Below are 27,539 nucleotides of genomic sequence, written 5' to 3'. Positions count from 1 at the left end.
TGAAACACCCTTCAGCTGATAGTGGAAGGCAGTTTCTTCCTGCTGTGTCAACCACTGGCTTGTGCCTTCGAGCACAATGATTCACTCTAAGATGAAAAATAATTTTAGCCATGGCCTTCTATTTTCTTCCTCAATACTCTTAAGTCTTTTCCAACAGCACTGAAATTTTGGTCAAAATCTGTTCAACTGATGTTTTATCAGAAAAGAGGAAAACTGAAAACTAAGTTCTGAAGAGCAGCAAGCAGAAGTGAAGGATGTGCCTCTGCTGCAAGCACATATATGCACTGATAGACAACTGCGTGGAAAACCCTCATGTCAGCACGTACCCAGTTCTGCACACCCTACCTCTCCTGCCCCTTGCAAAGCTCACTTTCTCAGGACCCAGCCCTTGGAGGTGCACTTCATCCCCACCCATCTTCCAGGCTTCCTCCATCAACAGCCTGAATCATCCTTGCTTCAGGACACCCCTCCCTGGGCCTTCACTCACTAATTACATACAAACAGCAAGACTCTAAACAGGAAATTATTTTGTGTTCCTTCTTTGCTTTTTGTAATCATTTATCCTCATGGGTCAAAATAAATCCATAACAACAAGCATCAAACAAGGCGAAAAACCAAGTCAGCTGTATGTGTTGTGGAAGATTAGAGGCCAAGGGCCTCAGGATGCAGCAAGTTGACTGTTCTTTGATTCAGGACAGCTGGGCACTAAGGAAGAGATGAGGACTAATGCAGTACTAGCTGGAGAGTCAGGCAGGAATTACCCTGCTTAGCTTGGCTCTTTGTCTCTCCTTCCATGTCCCACAACTCACCTTGCACTAATTAATTCCACACCCACCTCGTTTTTGTTGATAAAACACAGACATTTAGGCACCTCAGAAAAGTCTCTGCCCTTGCACAGCAGTTGCCTTGTGCAGGTTTGTGGTAACAGAACTTCCTTTTACAATGTTACAACTACAGTCAAAGACAAACGGGAGCAACTAGAAGCTTAAACTGCAAAATACAGACACTTGCATTTTCCCACAGGATGGAAGATTTTCCACGGAGCATGGAGAAATCAGCAGCTGGCATAAACTATGCCAGCTCTTCCACTAAGGTTATTAGCCAAATATGCAATTTTAAAATATCCAAAGCAGCCCATATCTAAGAGGCATCTCTGAGAAGGACTTTGGGAAAGCAAGCAAACCTGTTTGGCCACAGAAGCTCCCCACATTGAAGAGCAGAGTTAAATCACAAGGGATATTTTTAATGTTTCTTTTGCAAAGCAAACCCAAACCTTTCCTAAACAGTAAATCAATACAGGAAAACTCAGCCTCTAAATGATCTTTTTGTGAGTGCTGCAAGCTACATTTCTGCCATTAAGAACTGCTAAAACAGCTCCAAGTCCTGCTCCAAACTCTTCTCTTCCTGGCATTCAAACCAGTGGATCACTTACTGATATTACCATAGAATTAATTTTAATTTGTCTTTACATTAACTTTTAAAAGTGTTTCTCTCAACGTTTTTTCCTATGCTCATGTTTGAAATTGAACACAGGATAATCTGAGTTACACAGCTAAATGCAATGTTAGCTGCACTCCATGCCCAGGAGGTGGCAGTCGGACCCACTGTGGCTGGGCCGTACCTGTAGGAAAGTAACGACCCCAAAAGGAGTCTGCACCGGCTGCATCTGGGGGTCTTCTGTCAGTAACATGTGCTGGATTCGAGATTCGCTGTTGTCCAAAGGGCTGTGCCACGACACATGGTCACCGCTGCAAAAGGTGTTTTCTGCAAGGACAAGAAGCAAGAAATATTTAGTCTGTGAAGTCTGCTAGAACATTCCTTCTGTTGGCAGCTGCTCCTGACTGCTGCCAGGCAGGGACCTCCAGCCTGGAGCGGGACAGTCACTGGTCACTGTTCACAGTGACTGCCCCTGGCCAGCTCTGCTGAGCCTCTGAGCCACCTGAAGCAGGAATGGAGTCTCATTGAGTCATCTGAATTCAAGCACTGATTTCAAAATTGCCCTCTCTTGAGTCCTGTGGCAAAAACCACTATCCTACTTTGATACTAAGCCCAACACAGGAATACCAACAAATAAAATTAGCCTGTTTCTCATTTACTATTAGTCTCCTTTTGTGGGAGGGCACAGAAAGTCAGTAGGCCATACTGAGTGCCCATTGCCACAGCAATTCACACACTAATTTGCCAAAGAGAAAATACCCTGAAATTTGAATTAAACATGAATACTACCCTGCTTTATCAAATAAAAATTCTGCTGCCCAACTTGTGATAGCGTAAGTCAAAACCACTGTGTCTCCCAGTTGTCTGGGCGGATCTGGTGAAGAATTATAATTAATATGTTTCTTCTTTCCCAAACAATGAGAAAGCCAGTAGGCTATAAATTTCATTCTATGTCAGAATAGACTGCATCAAAACAAGGCAGGCATTCCTTTCTTTTCCTCCCCTCCTACTTAGAAAGACAAAACCCCCAGATAATCCCATGTTCCACAGCTAGTGCATGCCGGAAGGCACACCAGAACCCATCTGTCTGATGCTCCCCCATCGCAGGAAAGGCTAATGCTTGCTTTCTGAGCAAACTAGAAGTAAAACAACCAGCCATGACCATGTTCACAGCAATTAAAGCACGCTCCATTTGCATGCGGCTCCTGGAGCATGTGTGGTAATGCTGCCTGGCTGACCGCCTTTATCTTAGGTCCTGTGCTTGTCCAAGCAGAGCTTTACTGCACATACAAATAAACAACCTGGAATCCACATTCTGCCCTCTGAGATAGGTGTAGTGCCCCAGGGATGAACTGAGGACTGCCTGCCTGCTTCCAAAGTCAGTCACGGGCCCAGCACCCCTCTCCTTGACCAAGCTCATCCATGAAGGCAGTCCGGGCTAGTGTCCTCGCTGTGGTCTCTCCCAAGGCCACACTTAGAACACAGCAGGAAAGGAGGCCTTGCCCACTGGAGGAGGACTAGGAATTCCACTGCAGACTGAAAAACATTAGTGGTTACTTGAGTTGCTGTCTGTCGAGACTGGAGCATCTCCCATGCTACAGGAGCAGGATCCAATTCAGAGAGGTGGTCCTGGATATCTTCACCTAACCTTCCCACATCACCTTCCAAACACACCGTAACAGGACACCTCTTAAATATCTACAGGGCTAAGAGATGAACATGGCAGCTTCTGCAACAGCAAGAGGAAAACTTTTTCAATTGCTAGTAATTACAGCTTATTCCCAGTCACATTATACAACAACACTGAGGAATTGGGTGCTTGCACACCTGATTGCAACCACTGTACATCAGGACCACCATGATAGCGAGCACGGACTCATGCAAGGGCAGCAAGGGCAGGACACTTCGAGGGAGCCCTCAGCAGCAGGCAGGTAAACTAATGAGAGTTCCCTCAGAGTTGCTGTGGTTAAAAATACTTGCAGTCCTCCCCTGCTGGCCCACTCCTGGTGTGATGTTGGGCAACTCGGAGCGTCTCCACTGGGTGTCCCCATTGGTGTGGGTTTGAACATTTATTATACGTTTTTTCAGATGAATTTCCTGGACAGCTCATTTGATTAAGAATTAAAATAAACTTTAAATACCATAAGGAACTTAGCCTGAAAAACGAGGCATGTAACAGAAGTGCTGTGATAAGTAAGGGAATGTTTTCCTTAGTTAAAATTAGGAAAGAAAGAAAACATAGTGAATGCAAGTTGCTTCAAAGAGTTTATCGTTATGTACACTAAATTACACGCTTCCAGCTCTGTGACTGAAAGGACTGGTTCAAATATTACTTTACTTTCAGAGTTGAGGAAATATAAGCAGACAAATGAAAAATGATTTGTTTTTTTAGTATCAAAATGTGGTTAAAGAAATGGCACTTAGAATGTTGGTAGGGATATCTTGTGATATTTTCCAAGTTAGACAAAATGTGGCTGATTAATTTTTTTAAAATGATAAAAGCCTCTCAGTCACAGTTTTCAGGAATGAAACAAAGCCACAAAGAGCTTATTCTTGGGCCCTGTCTTTATACCACAACATTTTGCCCATCAAATGCTCACACAATTCTATGCTGATCGATCGCTGCGTTTCACTGTTGGTGCTGCTTCTCCTGGGAAAGCCCGGCCCGTTTAGAGCAGGTTTTCAAATGCAAATGTCTCTGCTGGAAACCCACCTGTTTATGTCCATGTGAACACTGGACACTTACAAAATCTCCCTCACCCTTGCATACACACGAACACTACAAAATTCACACTGACTACTCAATTAAATCACACAAAAAATTTTCTGCAAATAACACGAAGCCAAATTAAAACCTGTGGGAGTTCAAGAAATTTGCAATTACACCCTGAAACCCAGCTTTCCACTTGCTGCATTGTCACCCATGTGGGATAGAAGACTAGCTCTTGTACAGAGACCATTGCAGCACTGAGAACAGCCTGAATTACATGACTTGTAGCCACAGAAACTAAGAAATTACTGAAACAAAGGACTAGATAACCACTTTCTATTGCCTTATGCTGCAAAGAGGGAGAGTATCCTCCCTTCCCACCTTTCACACTCATGTTTGCAAAACAGGACAGGGACAAGAACACCACAACTGGATAAGCCTCGTTTCCTTAGGTGACCACAGCAAAACCAAGAGACATCAGAAAAAGTTCCAGGACATGACCAGGGAATTGTCAAATCCATAGAACAGGTGGCAAAGCACAGAAATGTTCTAGCAACCAACAGGAGAAATGAAAAGCAAATATGTTAAAAAGTTAAATCCAGATTATTTTAGCCTATGGATAAATCAGCAAATCCTCAAGAGTAAACTAAGGCTCTGATACTGCACACAAGCTGACTGCTGCTGAATACTTCTGCCTTGTGGTAAACCTGAGGTGATTACATGTTCCCTCCACGACAGGATGAGCTAAGGTACCCAATCTGCCCCAGGATGAATTCATACCCTTCAGCAGTTACCATGGGAACATGGGATATGTTGTAAATACCTTGCTCAGGGTATCCTCTGGGACTCTTGCACCCTTCCTGCTTGGAAGGGGCACCAACTAACAAGCCTTAAACTTAACACAGCAAGGTGACTCATACTCACAATTTTGAAACTGGTTCTTTTCCTGCAAGTTTGTGTTTTAACAAAAAACACTGACTTTTCTTTCTTTCTGTTGGGGAATGCTGATTCCATGAAATCCAACTGCTTCATAGGGAGGTATTGATTTCATAAGAACTCAACAAGGAAATCATTAAAACATTTCAATTCAAACTTAGTATTTTAGTTCATAATTTATAATAGCAAATCTGAAGCCTCTCTCTAGCTTTACAAAAATGAAAAGTCTCTAAATCTGCCATAGACCAGCTCTTGTACTATTCTATTATGCAAAAGCAGCAGTTATACCAGACCACTCTGTTAAGCCACCCATATTTTGAAGTCTTTAAAACGTCATTATCAATTTTCTTTTACAGCTCACATAAAGCAGGTGAGGTTCCTTCATGCAGCAACAGTCATAATTCAGCTGCACAATCTCTCCTAACTTTACTATCCAACTGCTCTATAATAAGAACTGGGGAAATAACTCAGAGGGAACCATTCCACTGTAGACTAGTAAATTTTCTTTGTCTAACTTTGCTCATGTATTTTCTTGGAGTGCATTCTCCTTCCCTCCTTTAATTTGACTAAATACAGCTGATGCCTAAAGAAATAAAACCAAGTAATATTCTTGGCCTCAGGATGTTTTATAAACAGTATAATGCATGCAATCTACGCTCAAGTGGTGTTACCTAGCTCTAGAGAGAAACACAGATTACTTCCCACTGTATTTTCAATTTCTTTTTTAAACCTGCCAGCTTTCCATATATGGGATCCTGCTAGGAGTCTTTACTCCCTTAATTGCCACAGAGTATAAATTGAAGAGGACAGCAAACTTAGAGGAGTACTAGGAGCTGAGAGAGAGCTCCATCCTAAAGGCAGCCCCAGGCTGAAAGTGAGTCAGGGAACATCTCCAGTGATGGCTGCCCTGCACCCAGGCGAACACTCTTTGGGCATCTGAGAGTCGAATATCTTCTCTCGAATGTGCACTGGCAACTTAAGGAGGAAAACAAAGAGCTGATGCTGTTCCACCAGTAAGGAGACAGCAAGGCAACTTGAAGCCTTTCTCCTGTCCATGCACGGCTTGGCACACAGTCCCCAGCCTGTCTGCCTCCATGGCAGTTCAAACTGCACCACCCTGGTTCATCCAGAGGCCAGAAACTTGCCCCTTCTGACATGGTTATGCCATGTAATTCTTGAGATAAATTTTGAAATTAGAAGAACAGATTTGCAGCCTGACCATTCCTCTGTACCTCTTCTAAGACACCTCCTCCTTCCAAATGCCAGCTAAAATCAGCAACAGAGGGGTTAAACTGTGCTGAGTAATCAGCCAGATAAATCCACCTGGACAGTGTGTTACAGGTTAGAAGCTGATACTGCATAGAGTGGGGGAAGCCCTAAGTACACTAACTACTACATGTGCTTGGTTTTGGGAAACAGCCGCTCTAGACTCATATCCTTCAAGAGCATGTTTCTGTTCCTCCTGTTTCTGGGGAAAGCCAGGCCATCATTACATGGTCACTTTATTTGGGGGCATGTGCAAGATGATGTTGAAAGAAACAGTCCTGCTTGTCCCCTGCGAAAGCAGGGCTATCTGGATCACCTCCTCGGAGCAGTGATGTGGCTTAGCTATGCTAGTACAATGCTTGGCAATTCTCTGCTACCTTGCTCTAAAAAAAAAAGAAAAATCCAACAAAAAACCTCCCAAACAAACAAACAAACAACATCAACAAAATCAGAAAATTTGCATCAGCGTGTGGCACTGGGGATGCTGCACACAAAGCAGATGACCACGTCCCTCACACGAGCCAGACTTACATTATCTGCATCACTCAGCAGTGTGAAAACTGGCTGCTCTAAGGGCAACAAACCTGCATTTTATACTCGACTCAGAGATCTCAGCTAAACTGCAGGCAGCGAGTCACAGATGTCAGCCTGCGTAACTCAGAGAAACTGTGTATTTGAGGGCAAAGAAGGATTTTAACTCCATGACTTATGGGTGCAGGAATGTTAAAAAGGCCCCCAGTGAGTTCCTGACCAGCATGACAGTGATGCAGCCAGACATTTAAATTGAATGCAGCTTATCCAATACTTACAGAAACAACATAATTTATTGCATTGCCATTACCCCATGCATGGTCTGTATAATTTATTATATAAATGCATTTTCTCCAACACATTTTTAATATTCAGTCTGGCTTTGTTAAAAAAAGTAATCTGGCAATCTGTCACAAGTAAGATTTGATGCTGTTTTTCAGTACCATTTTGCAGACCGAACAGCTAGAATTAATTGAGAGAAACTAAAGGCAAACACAGAGTCCAACGCTGAAATGTAATAGCTATATTTTTCACCAGACCTACTTAATATATTTCTAACTAGCTCAATAATAAATATAAGCATGCATGCAAAGATGTTAGCTATAAAAAATTGATACAAAAGCTAAAGATCAAAGTTGTGTCTAAATACCTCAAAGTAATACTGTTATTGTAACTCATTATATTTATGCAAACTTTTTAAAAACAGGGTATAAAGAAAAAGACTTTATTCAGACTCATTTGCCAGACATGTTAAACTAAAATAATTAATGCTAAATTCAGTCTCAAGCTTAGTTTCCTAACATACAAAGAACTGCACACATGGATTGGTAAAGGGAAAAAACAATTGGAATGTAATTTGTGGGGCCCACTGGCAGTTAGTTTATAATTTTGTTTTCAAGTCAAGATGAATGTGTTTTAAGAATATACAAGGAATTAGCAGAATCCAAGCTGTGATATATTTGCATTGTGTTTTAAAAATGCTTTTCCTCTCTGTTTTTCTTTTTCAGTTCAGTTTTGCTGCCCCTTATCTCCTGCCTTGGAAACAGGAACTGCCCCAGCCCTCGCACTCCAAAGAGGTGCAAATTCACACAGTGCTGCTGCCTGCTGCAGACATGCGGCATAGAGAAGATCCCTTAGGAAGAATTAAATCCCAGAAATACAATTAAACAATAGCTCCACTGCAGGGATTCAAATTGGGCTTTTAAAAACAAGGGGCCTAGGCAAAAGGTTCTTTAAAAAAAATAGCAGGGAAAAAAACAGATTATCAATACTGTAAGGACTGCTTGACCTCTGAGGTTTAAAGACAGTTTCAGAAAGCAGAGAAGCATGATGCAGATGATCTTAAAAAAATTGCTCTGCTGGTTGAAAATACAAAATTGATTACTGCACAGCTCCAGGGTGTTAAGTCTGGAAAATAAACAAGCCTCTCAAAAGAGCCCAATCAATTTATGCACATACATATAAACTTATTTTATGACTTAATTCTTTGGACTGAAAGCCCAAATGAAGAGCCTCCCACACCTTCCCAGGGTACATCACCTTGTAGGACAAGGTGATTCCTCACTTGTCCATGTCGTGCTTAGAGCTGTCACTACTATTGGCAGTGGGATGATGGAAAATGTCTCACTGTACTGCAGCTTCCACGGATGGAGTTGCAAATACTGCTTTTCTTATCACAAAGTAGATCCCAGGCATGCAGATGCCTTCTGCAACATTGCAGAGTGCAGTATTTTAGGAAAAAAGAAAAAAAAAGTTTAAATGCTACTGTACCATAACCAATTCGGTTTTGAGCCTCCTCTACCCCTTCTTGTTTTCCAAGACATTTCTTTCCATCCCTTACAGATCTGCATATCTGGCGTTCTCATTCTCCCTGCCCAATGCTATGTGTGTATACAATTTCAACGACTGCAAACTCTGGGAATTTCTCACGCAGGCTCCCAGCAAGCGACTCTGGTGCCCAGGGCACACTCCCACCCTCTGTGAGTGGTGGGCCCCCTGTCCTCTCCCTGACTCTGTAGAGCCTGCTCCACCAGCCACCTCCTCCCACACTTCCTCTCCTCCCCACAACTTCATTCAGCTCCTCCACTCTGCTCCCCTCAGCCTTCTGCAGCCCTTGCAATCAGCAGAAGCAGGAGCTGGCACATTCATCGTGCTTGGCATCCCCTTTGTATAAGCACTGCCCAGGGCAGGTTGCACCTCCCACCTTGCTTTTGCAACAGCACAGTTCTCACCCATCTACAGATTTATCTGCATTGCTCCCTCCTCCAGAAAGGGAAAGCTGGAGGAAGGCATGGCAGCATGAAAGGACTTAGCTGGTGTTGTTGAGTATGGCAGAAAAAGAAAATGAACACAGCTGTGAGTTGCTCCTTCTCAGTCCCACAGAAGTTTGCTGCTCCCAGCTCTTGCTCCTCTACACCCCATCACTCAGACCCATTGCCCTTGGGGTGCTGCAGGGTTGGGCTGCTTTCACCTCCTCCAGTATTCCTTTTACTTTCTCCATCCTCCCATCCCAGCAACCATAAGGAAGCAGGAGTGATGCACTTGCCAAATTCTGAGCTCCAGGCCAGGCAAGAGACCCTTCCACCCCTGCCCAGTTGCACTGCCACCAGCTTTCTGCATCCTTCACCTGACGGAGACGCATTTTGCAGCACCCCTTTAAAGGGTGGTAGTTATGTCTTCAACAGTTTCAAAAAGTGAATAGCCTCAGGATGGGGTGGAGGCCCAGGAGCCAGAAAGGGTATTATAAAGCAGGATCTCCTGTCAGATAAGGACTCAACTCAAAACGGGTATTTCATGACAGCTTATTTACAGATCATGCGGCCCCACATGACCAATCTGAAGAGATACTTGCCTGTCATTTTAAAACCTTATTCCGTGTTCCAGCACAGGAAAGCTGGAATGTTTTACAGTTACCTGAATGTTTTCCAGCCAGGTGCAACTAGAACAAAGACCAGTACCCACAGCACTTGGCAACCTTTAAGTGTCCTCAGTGAGGGAAGAGAACTGCAGCAGGTGAGAAAAACTTTTTTCCTTGTTGTTGGACCTCCTACATACTTGCACATGTGCGGGCCACTGAGAAGGGCAGATGCTTAGATGGACCCGTGAGCACCATAAGCCTGTACAGTCACTTGTGATCTTTCCCTAGATATGCATCTATAAGACGTTTCTGTTGAAGAGCATTCAAGGAAATTGAAGGGGAAGCAAAGGCAGTATCTTCCTCTGAAGAATCCAAAGAACATGCAAACAGCTTCTTTCAATGGCTTTCACAGCACAGACATCTGATAGAGAGACTGTTAGACTGCACTAAGGTATCTCTTTTAGCAAAAATTATTCAAGAAATGGCAAGAAAGGGGAGACGGTCTGTGAGAAAACATCCACAAAGTTATCACATCATAACCCCTTCAGAAAAGGGTTCTAATTATCCAGGCATTAGTTCTGGGGCTAGTAATGGACAAGAGGGCAGAGGTCTTCAAGAGAGCACTGTGTCATTTTTCTGATTACTTTCCCTTAAATTTTCAGGAATTTAAAACTTGCACAGGCCAAACTTCTGTTTTACTTTGGCAAAGCGGGAGGCCAAAGGGCAGGAAACAGAAGAACTCTGCATTCACACGCAATTGCATAAAATAGTTACGCGTTGAGCTCTACCAACCCATTACAGTACTGCAGGAGAAACACATTTATTCCCAGAGCTGTATTTATGGTTCAAATGCAAAATGGACAGCCTGTTTACGGAGCATCTTTTGAAACACCACCCCAAGTGTTCTGAGAAGACACCTTTAAGCCCCTAATTTTAAACCAAAAAGCATGAGAGTCCACTTCCCTCAGGTTCTGGGCTGCCTGCAGCCTCTGAATATACTCTTCCAGTTTCTCTTTCCCACCAAGAACAAAACACTTCCCCTGCTGTGCCCATTTGCTGCCTCCTGGCCGAGCAGGCTGCTGCGAAGGATCTTTGCCTCTGTGGCTGTCAGAAGACGGTCTGTAATGAGCTCCGCACACTGCCACTCTCGCAGGCAGAGTGGGTTAGTCAGAAAGCACAGTTTGAGCAGCACTTGCTGCACAGATCTTCAATAGAAGTGTAAGAAGGTGGATATGTAACAGTGAACCCAGCTTCCAGCTCTGCAGTTCATCTGCAGTTACTCTTCTCTGCGGTTTCATCTAACATGGGCTTGGCAGCTGTCAAGGGAAAATACAGTCCTTTTCAGAAGGCTGCTCAGCCCAAACTCTCCTCTGTGCATCCCAAACAATTGCACACAGGCAGTGAGAGAGGATGCTCTTGCAACTGCAGAACAATTCCTCTGTGTTGTCGCTTTCAGCTCCTCCATAGGAGGAGGCAATACTGTTCTCTGCAGAAGCTTTTAACTGCTAAATCGGCTGCTTCCGTTTCCCAGGAAAGGCTGGGTGGGACAAAGACCTCATATATGAGAGGCCAAAGGACCTCACACCAGCAAGAGGGGGAGTTTTCTGCCTTCCCTGCGCTGTTTCCTTTGTCCTGCATTCCTCCTTCAGTACAGGGGACAGAGCCTTTGTCCAAGGCCGGGCTGACCATGTGCAGCTTCTCCCCTGCTTCCTTATTCCAGGGTTAAGAGATATTCTTCCTCACAGAGCTTGCTGGTCTCCAACATGTGGGCTCCTCATCACTCTCCTGCAGTGGGGAGGCTCTGGGCAGGATGGAGAAAAGGCTTCCTGCAGAGAGCTTGGCTCCCCTCCACTTCAGGCAGAAAACATCGGCCAGATCAGTCCTGATCTTGAACTGCAGCCACTCTGGATAAACACCTGCTAAGGGCCAGCATCCAGGCGTCCCTGGGCGTGGGGCCTGCTCGCTGTCCCTCTGCCACTTAGGCTGCTGCAGCAGCCCTGCACAGAGATGCATCACACAGCTTCCTCCAGGTCTCTGTGCCAGCTTCTTCCCTCCCTCTCCTAGTAGCAGCCCATGTGCAATATGAAGGCTAAAACAACTTGTGCATTTCTAAGTATAACGATGTATCAAAGTTACAAGTCTTGGTGCTGTGTCCATCCCTGACCCTTTCGGAGCAGCATCAGGGCACATGGACTGATGTAAAACAGAGAGAAGACAAATTTCCCACCCCCTTTTCTTTTTCCCTTTTTCTTTTTTTTAAAAAAAACAACTGAATGAACTGTACTGAACAGCTGAAAAACAACAAGCCAAGTTCAGTTCCCAGGCAGGAACAGGACATCAGTTGACAGAATTAAAAGGGACAGCATCAGTTGAAATCTCGCCAACTCAAACTGGGCCTAAACCTACTTTATCTAAATTGCAGTAGCAGCTACAAACAAGCCTTCTCTTTCAGGCAGCACTGAGATCCCTCACTTACTGCCTGGAAATACTATGTAATCAGTAAAGCAGTCTAGGGGAAGACAGCTTTCCTTCTATTTCAACAAAGTCTTTTATAAGCAACAAAGGCTTTCTGTGCCTCTGCTCCTGGCACAAAGTCTCTCCATGCCTTAGTGTGAACCTATCCTTTGCGGCTGGAGAAGGTCAGAGACCTGTTTCCAGCCAAGAATTAGAAGTTGGAAAGACAACAGTGGCTTCCACAGCAAGGCACAGGAAGTAACCAGCCTGACCCATGAGTACAGACAAACTGCAGGAGAGGAAAAAAGCCCAAACTGCAGAAGATTAGGGAGGTAGAGAAGAAAAGGCTTTAATCTATATTATACAAGTAGCTTAGTCACAACATACAAGATAGACTTTTCATCCTCCAAGTAAAATGAGAGTACAGGTGTCCTTGGAAACTCCTGGGTTTCCAAGCACCAGTGTTTTTCACAGCACCAGTGCTAATAAAGCAAAAGGCAATGTCTCTCAGCAGTGGTGCTGGTCCCTTCTTCTCATGTTCCTGAGAAATTATCCTGCACTTTTCAAACCTGGCCAGAGGGCTGCAAAGGCTTTTCTATACCGCAGCTGAATTAAATGTGTGGGGAAGAGATTCTCTAGAGTTGCCCAAGGTCCCAGCAAGTCACAAACAAGGGCCAGAAAGATGCTACTCACTAAAAGCATGACAACCAGCAAAAATAATGGCCAGCTTATCCCATCAGTGGCTGATGAAGTGACAGTGCTCCAAGGCAAAGAGCAGGCCTGAGCGTGGCACTGGGGTGCCTCCAGTATTGCAAAGGGGCAATTCCACCCTTCCTGTTGTGAACAGGAAGAGAAGTGAAGTCAATATAACCAGACAAAATCTAAGGCCATGCAACTCCGCTTGTGCTGTCAAGAGGAACAGGCACACCACCCACATGGTGGCATTCACAGCTGTGTCCCTGCTCTATGCCCTCTGCCAGTTTACCACCCACACCTGAAACCACTCTGATCAAGAGAGGACTCACAGAGAGGAAGGACAGGCCACCAGCTGCATGCTTGTTCACAGCCTGGGAAGCCTCAGCCATGGCCAAGGCCACTGCAAAGCTGCTGTCTAAGGACTGGCAAGCCTGTGCCTCAGCACCCACCCACAAAACAGAGCTGGAGGTATCCCTGCCTCACAAGTGAGGATAAAAGCATCAGACTCTGCAGGTCCCAAAAATTACAGCCATACAAACTGACAAATAATATTAAGCTTTGCAAGCCTGCAGAGGGGACCTGCAATAATTTAACCAAGGGAACCCAGATCTACAACAGGGAGTGAAAAGGGCCAGGTCTATCTCCAACCAACAGCTGCAATGCCTTTCAAAACAATTTACAAGAGTTACATCTGGCAATTCCGTCACCAACAACTTCAGCATTGCCATCCAGCTCCAGAGGAAGCCGGCTACAGGTTAGAGACCAAAGCACGAGCTTGACAGCTGCCTGTCGTGACCAGCTCTTCAGCCAACCACTCTGCACACCAGCAACCGGTTTGTTTTATCAGCCAGCACATCATTTGGTACCAGTCACAGCCCATACGTCCCAGCTAGAAGCTAGGGGATGTGACAAGGCTATCTTAGGAGATTGGGGGGAGGGATGGGAAGTACTGGGGAGGTAAGCTCACAGGCAGCAGTATGGGGAGAAGGGGATTTATTGCAGCAGTGCAGGACACAGTGCACAAAAACGCAAAGGACCAGGCTCGATCTGAGCTGCTGCTCACAGAACAGCTTGTTTGATGAGAAACATCTAAGAGGAATTAGGCTAAAATCCAACCAATTTCTCATGGACTGCTGAATAACTATCAGATGATGAGAGCTTTTGGCCATTACAAACTTGGGTTAAGTTGGAACCGGTGACTTAATGTTTCCATACCACTTTGCAGAATAAAGGCACACAGCCCCTGCACACTTGGTGGAGTCCTGTTCACCTACAGCAATTTACTGTGCTACAATTTCAGCATTCACGCAGCAGAGTTCACTGCATAACAGGTTCTGTTGAATTGAAACTGATGTTGATTTATACTTCTTTGTAGAGCTAAAAAACACAGTTAATCTCCACACAATTTTAATCTACAATCCTGGAATACTAGAGAGGAGCCAGGGCCAGCTCTACACTGGAAATGGGTCAATATTACAAACAGATGATAGAAAAAAAAAATATATATTTTACAGAGCCATAGCAACCAGAAGAGACTAATAAATCGGCCTAGGGTTGGAAAAGAAAAGATAAGGGTACAGTCAGGGAAAAATGTATATGAATTACTGGCAGATTTTATTTGGCTTTAGTCATCCTCCTGGGAAGAAATAAAGAGCTTTACAAACAAGCCAGAGAAGCTTCATTTGTATTCAAGGAAGCAAGCAGTTTGTTTTAGGTTTAGAGTTTGGTTGCTTGTTTTGTTTTTTTCCTTTTTACACACAGAAATTGGCCTGTGTCAAGAATGTTTGAAAACATGTTGGCAAGCAAAGAGTCACTGAGGCTACTACACCAAAGCTTTCTGGACCCCAGGAGATGTGAAGATGAGGCCTGGTGGTTATGGTGGGACAGCAGGTGCCAAGGTATCTGCTGGCTAATGGCTGCAGGTTTGTGACCCCCATCAGACCCCCTAATCCCACTGAGCCCCACTTCCAGTGTAAAAGTTATAGTGCCCGTCAAACACAAAGAACCTCCATGACTCAGATGAAACTAACTTGATTCAGGTGAAAAGTGCTGAATAAGAAGAGTGCATCTACACCTTTTACAACTTCCATAATCACCCTTGTTTAAACAAAGGGTGAAACTACAGCATAGAGAGATGGCATAATGGCCCCAAACTGATGTACTGGGACATCATGCACATGGCAGGAATTGTGTGTGTGTCCTTCCTTAAACTAGAGACAAGCTGTCATAAAATAACTTCTACCTGAAGAAAGTATGACATGTTAGAAATTACAAAGGAAGGCTACATGTACCTCATTTTGGGCTTGCTTTTCAGCCTGGCTGCCAAAGGCTTGCGCAGCTGTACTGCCTTGGGCAATTCCATGCAGCAGAACCATCCTCCTTTCCAGGGGAGACTTTGGGAAACTGGGCCATGGACTTGAATCATGCCAGAGGACAGAAGCTCACAGATACTAAGTTCCTACAGGTTTCACAGAAATAACAGATATATTTTCTATCTTATCCTCTGAAAAGGGGATTCCTCACCATGACAGTGCAGAGGTGCTTGTGGGGAAAAAAACACAAACCAAACCAGCTATAGTTAGTTTAGCCATTGTTTTGACATGTTGTTATCAACATGTATAACTTGTCATGTACCTACTGGAATTGGTTCTGTCCAATCCACTTTTCAGAAGTAGTAAGTCTTCTAAGGAATAATTCATGTAAGTTGCTTCTGAAGTACTCAGCTGAAATCTACATTATATTGCCACTGAAAAATTGCACCTTGCATCCTTACTTTCTTTGCCTGCACATTTTGTTACTACTGTTTTGCAGTACCCAAGATGCAAACAGCTTCCTACTACTGACTAGTCAAAGGTCAAATATTAAAATTCAACTTTGCAATTAGTTGAGACATCAAACTCACAGTTAAATATCTTTCAGTGCACTAGTCATCAGGAGACTGTGAGAAAAGATTAATTACATATTTATGGAATCAAAAAAAATTACATTTAGAAGACCTGAAAAGAACACTCAGTCATTCAAGACATATTTATAATATAAATGAGACTAAGAAGGCTCCTACTCTGCCCTTCCCTAAAGGATCAACTTTGCCTGACAAATATCCATGAAGAACAGTTTGACTTGTTCTCAAAGATATGCAGCAATAGGGAATCTGCCACTATCCAAATGCATTACTGCACTTGCCATTCGGAAGTTTTTCTAATGACAAACCCTAAGCCTATTTTACAGAAATTTTAGTAGTTAAATTACAGAACTTTTAGTCTCTCCTATCCCCAGTAGGCTCATGAAAAATGTATTTATTACTTTATTCGTTACAGCAACCTTTTGCATATTTGAAGACTGTTCTCACATCTTCCATCTTCTCCTCCCTAGACTAAACAAATGTAACTCTTTTGATCGTTCCTTCACAGGTCGTATTTTCTGGACCTTTGGATCATTCTTACCACTCTCCTCCAGTCTCCCTCCAACTGGGATGCATCTGACTTGAAGCTTTTTGCCCAAAATTAAATACAATGCTCTCCCTCTCCCTTGCAGTGTAGGACCCAATCATATGCAATACACAGAACACTTCTATTTATGCATCAGAATAATTTCACTTCTATCTCTCAGTGTGAAGAGCATGTTGGTTTAGGTATAGCTCATTGGTAATAGTAACTCCAAATAGTTTTCTTCTTCTTTCAGAACTGCTGCTTTCCCCCAGCTGATTGCACTGGATTATTCCTGTGTCAGGACAGGACCTTGCACCTGTTGTGCTTCCCTGCCCTTACTGCACACCAGTACTTCCCAGCTCTACCCATCTTTTGGTGGCTGATGACTACACACTGACAGTCACTCAGAGTTTAAATATCCAACCAGTATTGCAGCCCTCTTCTTTACCTTTTACCAAGATCTCATTTCCTCAGCTCATTCACACACTTGTTGGGACAATGTAAAAAGTCTAGTAGTTTCAAGGTAACCAACATTCACTGCTTCCTATGGTACCTGTTAGTTAGTTTCTTCCAATTTATTGCTGATAAATCCATGCTGGAACATCCATTACGCCGTGGATGCCTTCTAGATGGTTTGTTTCTCTTAGCAGTTTCTTAAGACCTGAAATCTGATTGACCAATTAGAAACTTTTTTTTTCCTATTGTGGGAGTTTGTTTTGATTTTGATACAGGTTTTTTAATGGGATGTGAAGAACAGCATTTGCCAGTTTTCCAGTCTTCTGTGATGCCACCTGTCTCCCCTAAACCAGCAGGGGCTCAGCCTGCTCATGCTGATATGTTCTAGGGTAAATGTGATCAAGCTCAGCCAACCTGCAAACTTCTAATTCATGGACATCCGCTTAATACTTCCGGCTCATTCCTCACTACAACTTGTGCATTGTGGAGAATAACCATGACATATGCCACATCATTATCTTTAGGCTCTATGCATGATGAGTTTTCACGACAATTTCTCAAAACCTGTACCTGACACCTGCAGCTGCTTTCTTTCAAGCTAAAAACCATGGAAGCAGCAAGAGCTCATACACACATGTACCTGTTTCCATGCTACATCAATATATTGCCTTCATGACACAGATGAGACAGACCCTTGAAAACAACCTAAATTTACCTTAGACAGAAAAAAAATGCAGATTTTAATTCAGGAAAACACAAACCATAGTCTCTCTGTAGTGATCAAAGGTTGTAATACTGCAGTACATGAAGAGTTAACAATTGTAGTAAGCTCTGGAAAAGCTTTCTGTAGGAAGAGCATTTCTTCCTTTTCATTTGAATTGAAGTATAAATTTGTTCTACCATGAGATATTTGCAGTAGACCCATGAACCATGACAAGCTAAGGTCATGGAATTGTGCAAAGTTTCATTTTCAAGGTTTGAAGGTTTGGGGTTTTTTTAAAACTAACAGAGTTGGAATTTGTGGTCATGGTCAAACAGTGATAAAATTAAGAACAGACAAAGCCACAAATAAAACTTTTTGAGACTTGAAAGCTTGGTTTTGTTGAAGGAGGGTAAGTACTGCCCTTTAATCAAAAGCACCAAGTGCTTGTTACAGTGAACAGAGAAGCCAAGGCTGAAAGAGGTCTGAAATTCAATGCAGAAGATTGCTTTTCTAAAGCACTGCCACAGTGCAGGAGAGTGAGAGAAACAAAGGAATGCAACATTCATTTGCCTAGAAGTGTTTGTTAGAAAAATACATCACTTGCAATGAGACATGCTTTGAAACTGCAATACACAGGAATAATATTTAGGACAGCAGTAGCTGCTAGGTGAATATTCAACTCACTCGTCACCCCCTGAAAATGCTCAGGCTCAGCAGCAGTATAACTACACTTTACTCTCCCCCAGCTTCAGCTGGACTCAGCAGAGCACCTCTATGATAACTAAAAGTTGGCTTTTATCAAGAGATAAGAATTTAGCTCTTAGTACAGCTTTCAGAGTAAGCAATCTTCTGACATGTGAAAGTGCTTGGAGCCTATCCAAAAAGTTTCTGCCGGTTTTAATCTTTTTCTTGCTTCTTGTTCAGGGTGGATTCCTAAGCTTTAATTAAGTTGATTCGGTTCATCAAATGTTTTTAAGGCTTCTTTGGAGTATTAAAGAGACACGACAGATTTTTTTTTTTTTTTTTTTTTACAAGTGAAGAAGACAACAATGAGGTACATACACCAGAGTTAAACAACACTTATCAGTGTTCCATTTGACAAATGCTCTAAGCACTACAGTCAGGAAGAACTTGAGCAAAAAGAAACCTTTCATCGTGTAAAACAACGCTGTCATGCCACAGCCTGCCTCATGCCTAATGGGCTTCAGAGGAACCAACCCTTCAAATACTTCAGTTTTAAAGTTTCAACATCTGAACAGAGTAGTCCTGTAAAAAAAACAAGAAAAAAAAGACAATGGCAGAAGCTCACTTGGCTCTGCAGAGTGAGAATGTCAAACTGGGGGAAAAAACTCTACTAGGTAGAAAAGAAAGTAACACTGCTGAGGACTGGGTGCCTGATTACCCAGGAGTGACACAAGGAAGAACACGGGAACTGCTCTGGACACTGCCATCCTGAGAGAGGACAGCTCAAGGGAGTAAAACAAATCAAAACAGGACACGTTAGATGTAGCAGAAGTACTGGGGACTCTGCAGAGCAATGTAGTGAGAGATCTTTGACTAAATTAGAAAATTACTGCATCTAGCTGTGGTCAACTGGCATTGCTCTGAAAGATCAAGAAGAAACATGATAAAGTAGGCCCCATTACAAGTCTTACTTCTAAATGCATCATCTTGTCAGGATTAACATGATGTCTATTATTAACCAGACAATTTTAGCCTGAGAAAATTCTTTTCTAAAAGAGATGTGATAATCAAATTTGTACTAAAATAAAACTAGAACTTGTTCACTTGTTGCAACAGCATACAGATTCCTTTTATACAAGGCAAGGAATGGTTGGTAACAGTCAGTTACAGCACGCAGCTGCTTGCTGAAGGGCATGAAGCAGTATGGAAAAAAACACCCCAAATCCAACACTTCTGTAATATTTTAAGGGGCCTTCGCAGGTCTCTCGTCCAGCCTCCCTATTTGAAGTGGAGCCATCACCAATGCTAGATCAGAGCCAACTTAGTTTTGTTGAGCTAAGTCCTGAACCTTTCCAGGAATGGAGTTCCAGCACCTCTCTTATAAACCATTCCCTGTCCTTTGCCACTCTCCTTGTGAGCAAGTTTTCCTTGAAGCTTTTCCAGGGCCTCCCATACTGCAGTTCAGAGCTGTAGCCCTTTGATGTACTATCTAGGGCTTGACCCCACAATCTTGTAACTACCCTCCCTACAGCTGTAGGCTCCAATTAAATCCCCCTGCACATTCTCTTCCCAGGCTAAACTGGCCCTGCTCCCTCCATCTCTTCTCATGGCTCACATGCCCTAGAACCCTGACCACCTTGAACACTCTCCAGCTTTTCAGTATCTCTTAAAGGCCCAAAATAGGACACAGTATTTTCAGCAAGGCCTTCCCAGTGCCATGCCAAAGAGGTAATAACTTTCCTCTATCTGCTGCTCATGCTTTTCCTAAGGTAACCCAGCATGTGGTTTGCCCATTGTATGACGATTGTGGTGTTAGCTCACACCCAATTTCATAGTCAAAGAAAGAAGTGAATTTATGATTCATACACTGTTATTTTTCATAAGGCAAATTGAAAACTAAACACCCAGAGGCTAGAATCCACTACCATGAGTTTGAGCAGTGCCTTTAAAGAGTCATGGTGAATATAAAGTAAAAACCAGAATGGATAAGCAGAAGATAATACTGGAGGGTGGTTCATGCCAGATGGGTATGCATAGGTACAACCACTCTTTTCATTCCATAAATCATTCTTTGGCTTTGAGGTCAAAAACATGGTCCTGCATTATTGCAGGAACCAAACCAGGGAAGTCTCTGCCCTGACTGCCAGCTTAGTCACCAAGCAGTTTGCCCTTAAGTACCCTACCAAATCCCATTTCACTCTGCAGACCTCCTCTCACCCATGAAAAGACAGTGACCACACAAAGACAATTCCCAAGACTTGACTGGGTGCTTACGAGACAAGTGTCACACCCTGTAACAGATGTGGTTCTGCAGAACTTGAGCAGGAAAAAGTGAGGTTGTGTATTTAACCCTGTGGTACCTGACTGGAAGACGTATCTGGCCAAGCCTTGCATCAGCTCTGCCGGCCAGGTGGGTGGTGCCGACTCCCCCGTCTCTCTCTTCAGTCGGAATGTCAGCTCAAACCCAAAACCACTCGGTCCATCTGTTCCTGTAAACCTGGAGAGAATGAAAAATAATTAGTCACAACACACTTCTTGTAACCAGGGCAGGATTTAAGATCAGGACCATGGAAAAAGGATGAGCATTCTCCTCATAGAACAGATACGTTTGAGAAATTCCCTTTCAGTCTACTCTGGCTCTAATGGCAGAATATGGTGAGATTGGCTGATGTAATACAATTTCAAAGATAACTATCATAGTAGTGTTTTCAATCACAACAATTCAGCCTTGGAACCATGACTTTCCTGGGACTCATGGGATTTTCAACAACTTGAATTTGTCTTTAAAGCATCACTGTAAGTTTTACACTCATAGCTAAATGGGAACACCAAAGAAAAGACATAACAGAAAATAATATTATTCCACCTTTATGAATTCAAATTTCTATGCACTGAGAAGTGGGATACAACTGAAGTACTGAGTAGCTTGCAAATTTGAAAGCAAGTTAGGGTCATCCATGTGATTTCTACCACTGTCATTGCATCCCTTGCTCATGACTGCTCCTCAAAGGCAGAGGAAAAAAGGAAGGATTTATGCTGAACATAAAAACACCTTAAAGAAGCTTTCATAAGCCCATATCATTCTCCAGGTTCAAATCTCTGACACCTGCAGCCATTGGCAAATTTTCTGGGGAAACTTCATGAATGTCTTGGATGCTGGTACCTTGCTGGCGCATATGAAAGATACAATGCATAAAGGCTTAATAACACTGTACTACTAAAATCAGTCAAACAGAGCAGTCTGGAAACTAATCAGAGCACTTTCTATTTGAAAAACCCAAAGAGGTAACAACAGTAATTACAATGCAGCAGTCCACAAGGACCCCAGCTTTACAATAAGACAACCATCTGGGATGGAGCGTGTGCAGGAAGGGATCTCGAAATGAGTATTTTTTACCTGCACGTGGCCCCAGGTACAAAAACTGAAAGCTGAAATGCAGCATTAAGTTTCTGTACTAACAAATCTGAATATTCCACACAGTTTGCTTTATGCTGAACCCTGCAGTTTTGAGTGAAAGTTTCTTTTTTAAAATGCTAAGGAAAAAGAAATTGAAAAAATATCTGTGACTGAAAACAATAAAGTATTAGAAGTCATTCTGACGTCTGCAATAGAGGAGTAAACAATATAACAAATATTAGTATAACAACATACAAGCATGTCCATCTTTATTTCTCTCCACATTATCCTCAACAAAGAATTTGAGAATTAAATACTATGAAAACAATTTCCCTGCGAACAGGCCAGAAAACACATTTCAAACGCTCAACTGGTACATATAAAACCTCTTTTGGGAGAGAAGTATACACTTTTAAGCAACAAGTCAAATCATTACATCTGGCTCTCAGACAAAGCAAGAGCTTAGTGAATAACCAGCCAGCCAGGGATGGAATCTGGATGTGCAGTGAATCCTGTGTTCTGTAACCATACATGCAGACCTACTTAACTGACTGATACAGGACAGTGACAGCCTCACAAATGCAAAGTTGTACCTTGAACATCCAGCCCCCCTATAGTGTTCTATTAGTTTCACATATCAGTTAGTAAAGGAAAAAAACAGAAATATTTCTTAAAGGGAGAAACAAAAACACTTCAAAGTGGATAGTTTTCAAGGACTGATTCCAGGAAAAAGCATAAACCAGAAACTGAAACACATTATGAATGGGTCAGTTTTATGAAAGATCAAAGTTAACAAAAAGCCTTCAAGCTGATCTTTCACAGTTAAGTATTTTGGAAAGTAAGATGGCTCCCTATTGAATTTCCTCCTTTCAAGGCACGTTCTGAAACAACACAACTTCTAATATGCAATGAGATAGAGTTCAGTGGGCTTTTTTTTTAACCTCTTGGATCTCTGCTTCCCAAAAATAACTGTTTAAAGAGGACCACACGTGCTTTACATTGATCCATATGAAAATTACTGGGTAACAGAAGTGTTTAGGTGAGTATCCATCAAATCTAAAGCAACATTTATATTTAGGAGAACATTGCTGGTCAGCAACATACCAGTACTCACAAAGCAATAAAGCTAGCAGGCAACGCTACTTTAATTAATTTGTTTGTATGGTAGTGAGACTCTGAAACAGAACTACTGAAGAGAATAAAAGGTAAGGAAACAAGCATTAAGTTACTTCCCTTCTAAGATTTAAAAAATCTCCCCGAAAATTCAAGATGTATCTTCCAAAGAACACTCAGAAAATGCAGCAGCAATACAATGCTTATATTCTCAAATTAACAGTTAAATCTTAGAAGAATTTTGTTTGCATGTAAGAAATTTGTATTTAAAGATTAGACTTAAAATAGTTTTGAATAGTTAATGGTGACAAGTTGCTGAAAATACAGTTAGAGGGAAAATTTAAAAACATGCCATTCACCTGCACTGTGCAGCTGTTCCGAGGTAATGGTCTATAAAGTAAAAGTCTTTGATCTGTTTAATTTTAGGTTGGTAATCTGGTTTTGAGGAAATTGTGACACATGTGGCTTTAAAAACTTGTGATTACTTTGCAAATACTTCACGCTTAATTTAGACAGGTCTTTAATAGAAAGAAATATTAATATTCAAAATGTAATTAGCATAGTAATTTTGTTAGTATTTTTGCCAAAGGTTTTGCTTTTATTCTTAAAAAAAGTCTTATATTTGAAGGTAAGTTCAATGCAGTTTCAACAGCTGCCATGAAATTTCTCCCACTGAACAATGGACCATAATCCAGGATCAGAGCTCCTGGATGAGGTTTGGGGGATGTACCTGAGAATGGAGGCAGACATGAGCTTCAGGAGCTACACAGACCTATAACCTTCCTATATGCTTCTGACCCTTGGTCTAAGGAAAATCACAGAGAAGTATCCAGTAGCCAAGTTACGCAGCTTGGCTTCTCTTATAGATATCCATCTTATTACAATTGCTTACACTGGCCCCAACTTCAATATTTGTGATGTTAATTAAGGATGCATTAGTCTGCTGGTGGAGAGGCAAGTAGCATGGGAAACGATTTTTCCCAGTTAGAAACCCAAGATCTCCAGATACATGTGCCAATGGAAGACAGAGCAAATGGCTGATCATCTCTCACAAGGATGAAGAGACTCCTTTCCTGTATTCCATGTGGAAACACTGGGTTCTCATGGTAGTCTCCTCCTTTCAGACTATGTCTCCACTGCTTAAGGATTATCTTAAGAGGACGACAAGAAGCTGGACAAAAAGCCCACCACACCTTGCAGGCTTGCAGATGTTCAAACTTGTGTTTCTTCCTGTAAGTTCCAAATTTCCCCCAAACTTCCGGAAGACTTCTAGAAAATCAGCCGCCTTCATCCAGCCACAATCAATGAACAAACTAAAAAACCCAAACAATACTTCCGGAAGAGAAAGACTGGACAAGCCTCATTTCCACAAAAAAAACTGGGTGGAAGGGTAAGAATAACCCACAGATGGAAGAAATCTTGCTAAAGCACATGGAAGCCATGACCTCTTCCACAGACCTCCCCACGTTCTCTACTACCTGTACCTGCACCAACCTGCTCCCTTTCCAGTGAGCAGCAAAGCATTCCCAGCAGGTCAGCCTGACACAACTCCTGTGCCAGCTGCAGAGGTAATGCACTTTGATTACAGACTCTGATCTACAAATGCTGGCACTATTTGGGGCTGGTTTCTCTGAGAGCTGGGGAGGCGAGGACTGAGATGGTAGGTTTGGTGTGGGGTTTTTTTGGTCATGGTTAGGTTGATTGGGTGTTTTTGTTGGTGTTTTTTTTTTTTGTTTGGGTGCTTTGTTTGTTTGGCTGGTTTTGGTTTTTTTGGGGGTTTTTTTTGGGGGATGGTGGTCATGGTTTAAATCTGAAAGTAACCAATTCAAACTACAGCCAATTTAGAACAAAGACTTTGGAGCTCAGTTCAGCATCTCAGCAGTGAAGTAATTTCTTCAGCCAAACTCTTGCAATGCAGCAGTCCAAAAGTGCCTCAGCTTTGATCATCTCAGACGATGATCTGAAATGGAACGTGTGCAGGAAGGAAACCTCAGCATTAGTATTTTGTATCCATGCATGGCCCCAGCTACACAAACTGAAAGCTGCAAAACAGCATTAAGTTTCTGTACTAACAGATCTGAATATTTCACATAGTTTGTTTTACGCCTTGGTTCTGGTGAACCCTGGAGTTTTGAGTGAAAGTTTCTTGTAAACACTTCTAAAACACTAAGAAGGGGGGGAAAGAATTCCATATTTTGCCCCCAAACTAAAGACACCAAGTATAAAGAGTCAGCATGGACCATATTGTGCCCACCACTGCTTTGCCCCCTCCAACACAAGGGCATATCACCTTTTTAGCCAACCCAACTGCAAAGCAACCAGCTACGTTTTCACAAAAATAAACACTGATGGAGAAATTCTTGGCTTGCTGCATGCTCACTGGCACACATCAGATAGTTTTATATTATGACTACAGCAGTAATAGAAGGCTCTGGTATCTGCCAAGCCAAATCCAACCCCATATTTAATATTAAAACCTTATTTTGTCAAAAGAACAAAAATAAACCTTTCAAAAGCCAAGGTCATACATTACATGCCATTCTTTGGGTTAAAACTCCCTTTATCTGTTCAGCAAATCAGCTCAGCAGAACAAACCACACTGCAGCACTGCGCATATGCTGGAGGAGCCTAGCTTGTTCCTTTAATGAGGTAAGAGTTTCACTGATCATGATATTTAGTTCCAGCGAAAGAATCCAAAGAAATAGAGGCCCCTTTATTTACAGAGCTGTGCAACCAGGCCCCCCTGAGCCCCTCAGCACCCCACGCTCTGCCAGGCCCTCTCCTGAAGCCACACACAGAGAACTGAAAAGCTGCTCCCCTCTGCAGCAGAGTACCCAGGGCGTTTTTCACATCAAATAACCCAGCTTAAGAGGATCAAAAGCCAAAGTAGCCCTTTGCTTTAAAAGCAGCTCTGAAAACCAGAGGCTTTTCAGTTTAAATCAAAGCTATTTGCCAAAGCATTTTCATTCTCACTTTTACAAGGAAGGAGAGGTTTGCTTCACTGCAGTGCAAATGGCAGTATTTCTGCAATTCTGCTTTTGAAAGCTACACAGCTCTGTACAAGGAGCAGAGTGTACCAGGTGTTTATTTTTTGAGAGTTTAAGAGTATGTGCATATAAATATATTAGGTGAACCAATCCCTGGAAAAGGGAGTTTACATAGGGAAATCACCATGATTATTTCAGCCTGGGAACAAGAAGAAAGCCCTTTCAGGCTGTTTGGGGATAGTTAGGACTGTACTTTCAGAAGTCACAGCTGCACTCCCAATAGCTTCAGGGAGATAAACCATGTCTCTTCTGGGAAGCAAGGTCACAGTACTCTGAAACGACTTGTCTTAGACTCAGTTTTCAGTTCCTTCACCACTACTTTTCTGAAGCCACTTAAGATGCCTTTTACTTCAATTCCTTAATTGCATCCTTCCACGTCTTTCTAGAAAGATAGTTACCTGTTCTGCTGCTGGTGAGCTACTCTGATATAATTTTGAAGGCTGCAGAAATATAGTATTGCTACATTTCTAAACCTGACATCAGGAAGAGCTGCTGTTGTTTGCATCAGTAGCAATTTTAATTCTACCCACAATCCCCAGCCCACCCACCAAAAAAAACCCCAACACAGAAATTGCCAATTCATAGCTTTCAGTACTCCAGATCAGCCTCTCAGGGCCTTTCAGAAGTTTGAGAAGCTGGTCAAACCAAGGTGACTGGCAGTATCCACCACTCAGCCTGATGAGACCAAAGTACTTCAGAGTCCAAACCTCAATATTGTTTTAAGGCTGCAGAGCTAATACCCATCCCAGAAGATTTTTCTATTAGGTAGCAAAGAGACTACTATTAGCAACACAGAGGACTGGTGTCTCAAAAAGCATCAGGGTAGCCAGTGACTGACTTCATAGGTCCTCCCTGAGAATCACTTGAATCACTTCCCTTTCACTGCCCCCTAACAAGGAATACGAAGGGTGGTCTGTCTAAAACCAAAGGAGAAATTTTCAGCAGCCACTGAGCTAAATACTTCAGTGTCTCCATCTCCTGGAAAGGACATTGGACAAGAGCTGATGTACCTCAAACAAGATTATACACAGCCAGTCTTCTGAATTCAAGTTCCAGGTGCACTGCACAATTTCTGCCCACCATAAGCAAATGACTCTGATTCCAGAGCTTCAGGGGAAAAAAAAAAGAAAAAGAAAAAAGGGGACCCTACCTAGTGCTTCCAGCATCTTGCCTAACAGGAAGCAGTCGTTTCTAGTGCAGCTGTCAAACAGTATAAAACTCTCCTCCGAGAACCCCGATGGCATGCTGGGAGGCTCCTGTGAAGCAATTTCATAAGAAAATAGGCACAGCAACTCCTTTATATAAAAGGCTTAAAAAGCATCCAGAAGTGTTATTTCAGCCAAAACCTACCTGCTTACTCACATATTCTCCTGGATTGTTTCCTGACATTTAAAAAGTATGCATTCGCATAAAAACATTTTTGAGAAGCAGGGGGTGGTTATCTGGATGTCAGATGGTTATCTCTTCAGAGTGCTCAGCAGGAAATTCCATGAGCTCCTACCACCCCAAACTCACACACACAAGCTTACTGGACTCCTTTGTAGCTTGATTTAAGAAAAACTTCATGTATAAGCAGGGCAAATACAAACATAAAATGAACACATGCTCAAAGATTTCTGTTCATGTAAAATCAAGGTTGGAAAGTGAGTGACACAGTGCTCAGAGATGTCAGTCTATGGCAGCTGCTGCTTAGAGCTTGCTCTTGCAGTACATCATATCAAATGTGTAAGCCATCAACACCAAATGGAAGACTCTTCTAGAAAGTTAAATAGTTTTTAGAGATTTATTCCAACATCTAAATCCAAACAGATGCAGAGGCACTGA

General features: G+C 42.6%; 1 protein-coding gene across 2 annotated transcripts in view; it reads right to left on the bottom strand.

The window, feature by feature from the left end:
- The window catches only part of SUFU (SUFU negative regulator of hedgehog signaling), a 91,096-nt gene that overhangs the window by 44,263 nt on the left and 19,294 nt on the right, over nt 1-27,539 (bottom strand). For both annotated transcript variants that reach the window (XM_042019210.1, XM_042019211.1), the window contains exons 3-4: nt 20,519-20,655; nt 1,622-1,764 (exon numbers count right to left, since the gene is read on the bottom strand). In XM_042019210.1, the coding sequence (XP_041875144.1) occupies nt 1,622-1,764; nt 20,519-20,655 (280 nt within the window). The remainder of the gene's footprint in view (nt 1-1,621; nt 1,765-20,518; nt 20,656-27,539) is intronic.

Source organism: Corvus kubaryi, unplaced genomic scaffold (assembly GCF_017639235.1).
Source record: "Corvus kubaryi isolate FWS band 111438036 unplaced genomic scaffold, C.kubaryi_AGA036_p1.0 138, whole genome shotgun sequence".
In the NCBI taxonomy this organism is placed as follows: Eukaryota; Metazoa; Chordata; class Aves; order Passeriformes; family Corvidae; genus Corvus; species Corvus kubaryi.
Note: the sequence above shows the minus strand (reverse complement) of the source record. Positions and strands in the feature narration are given on the sequence as shown.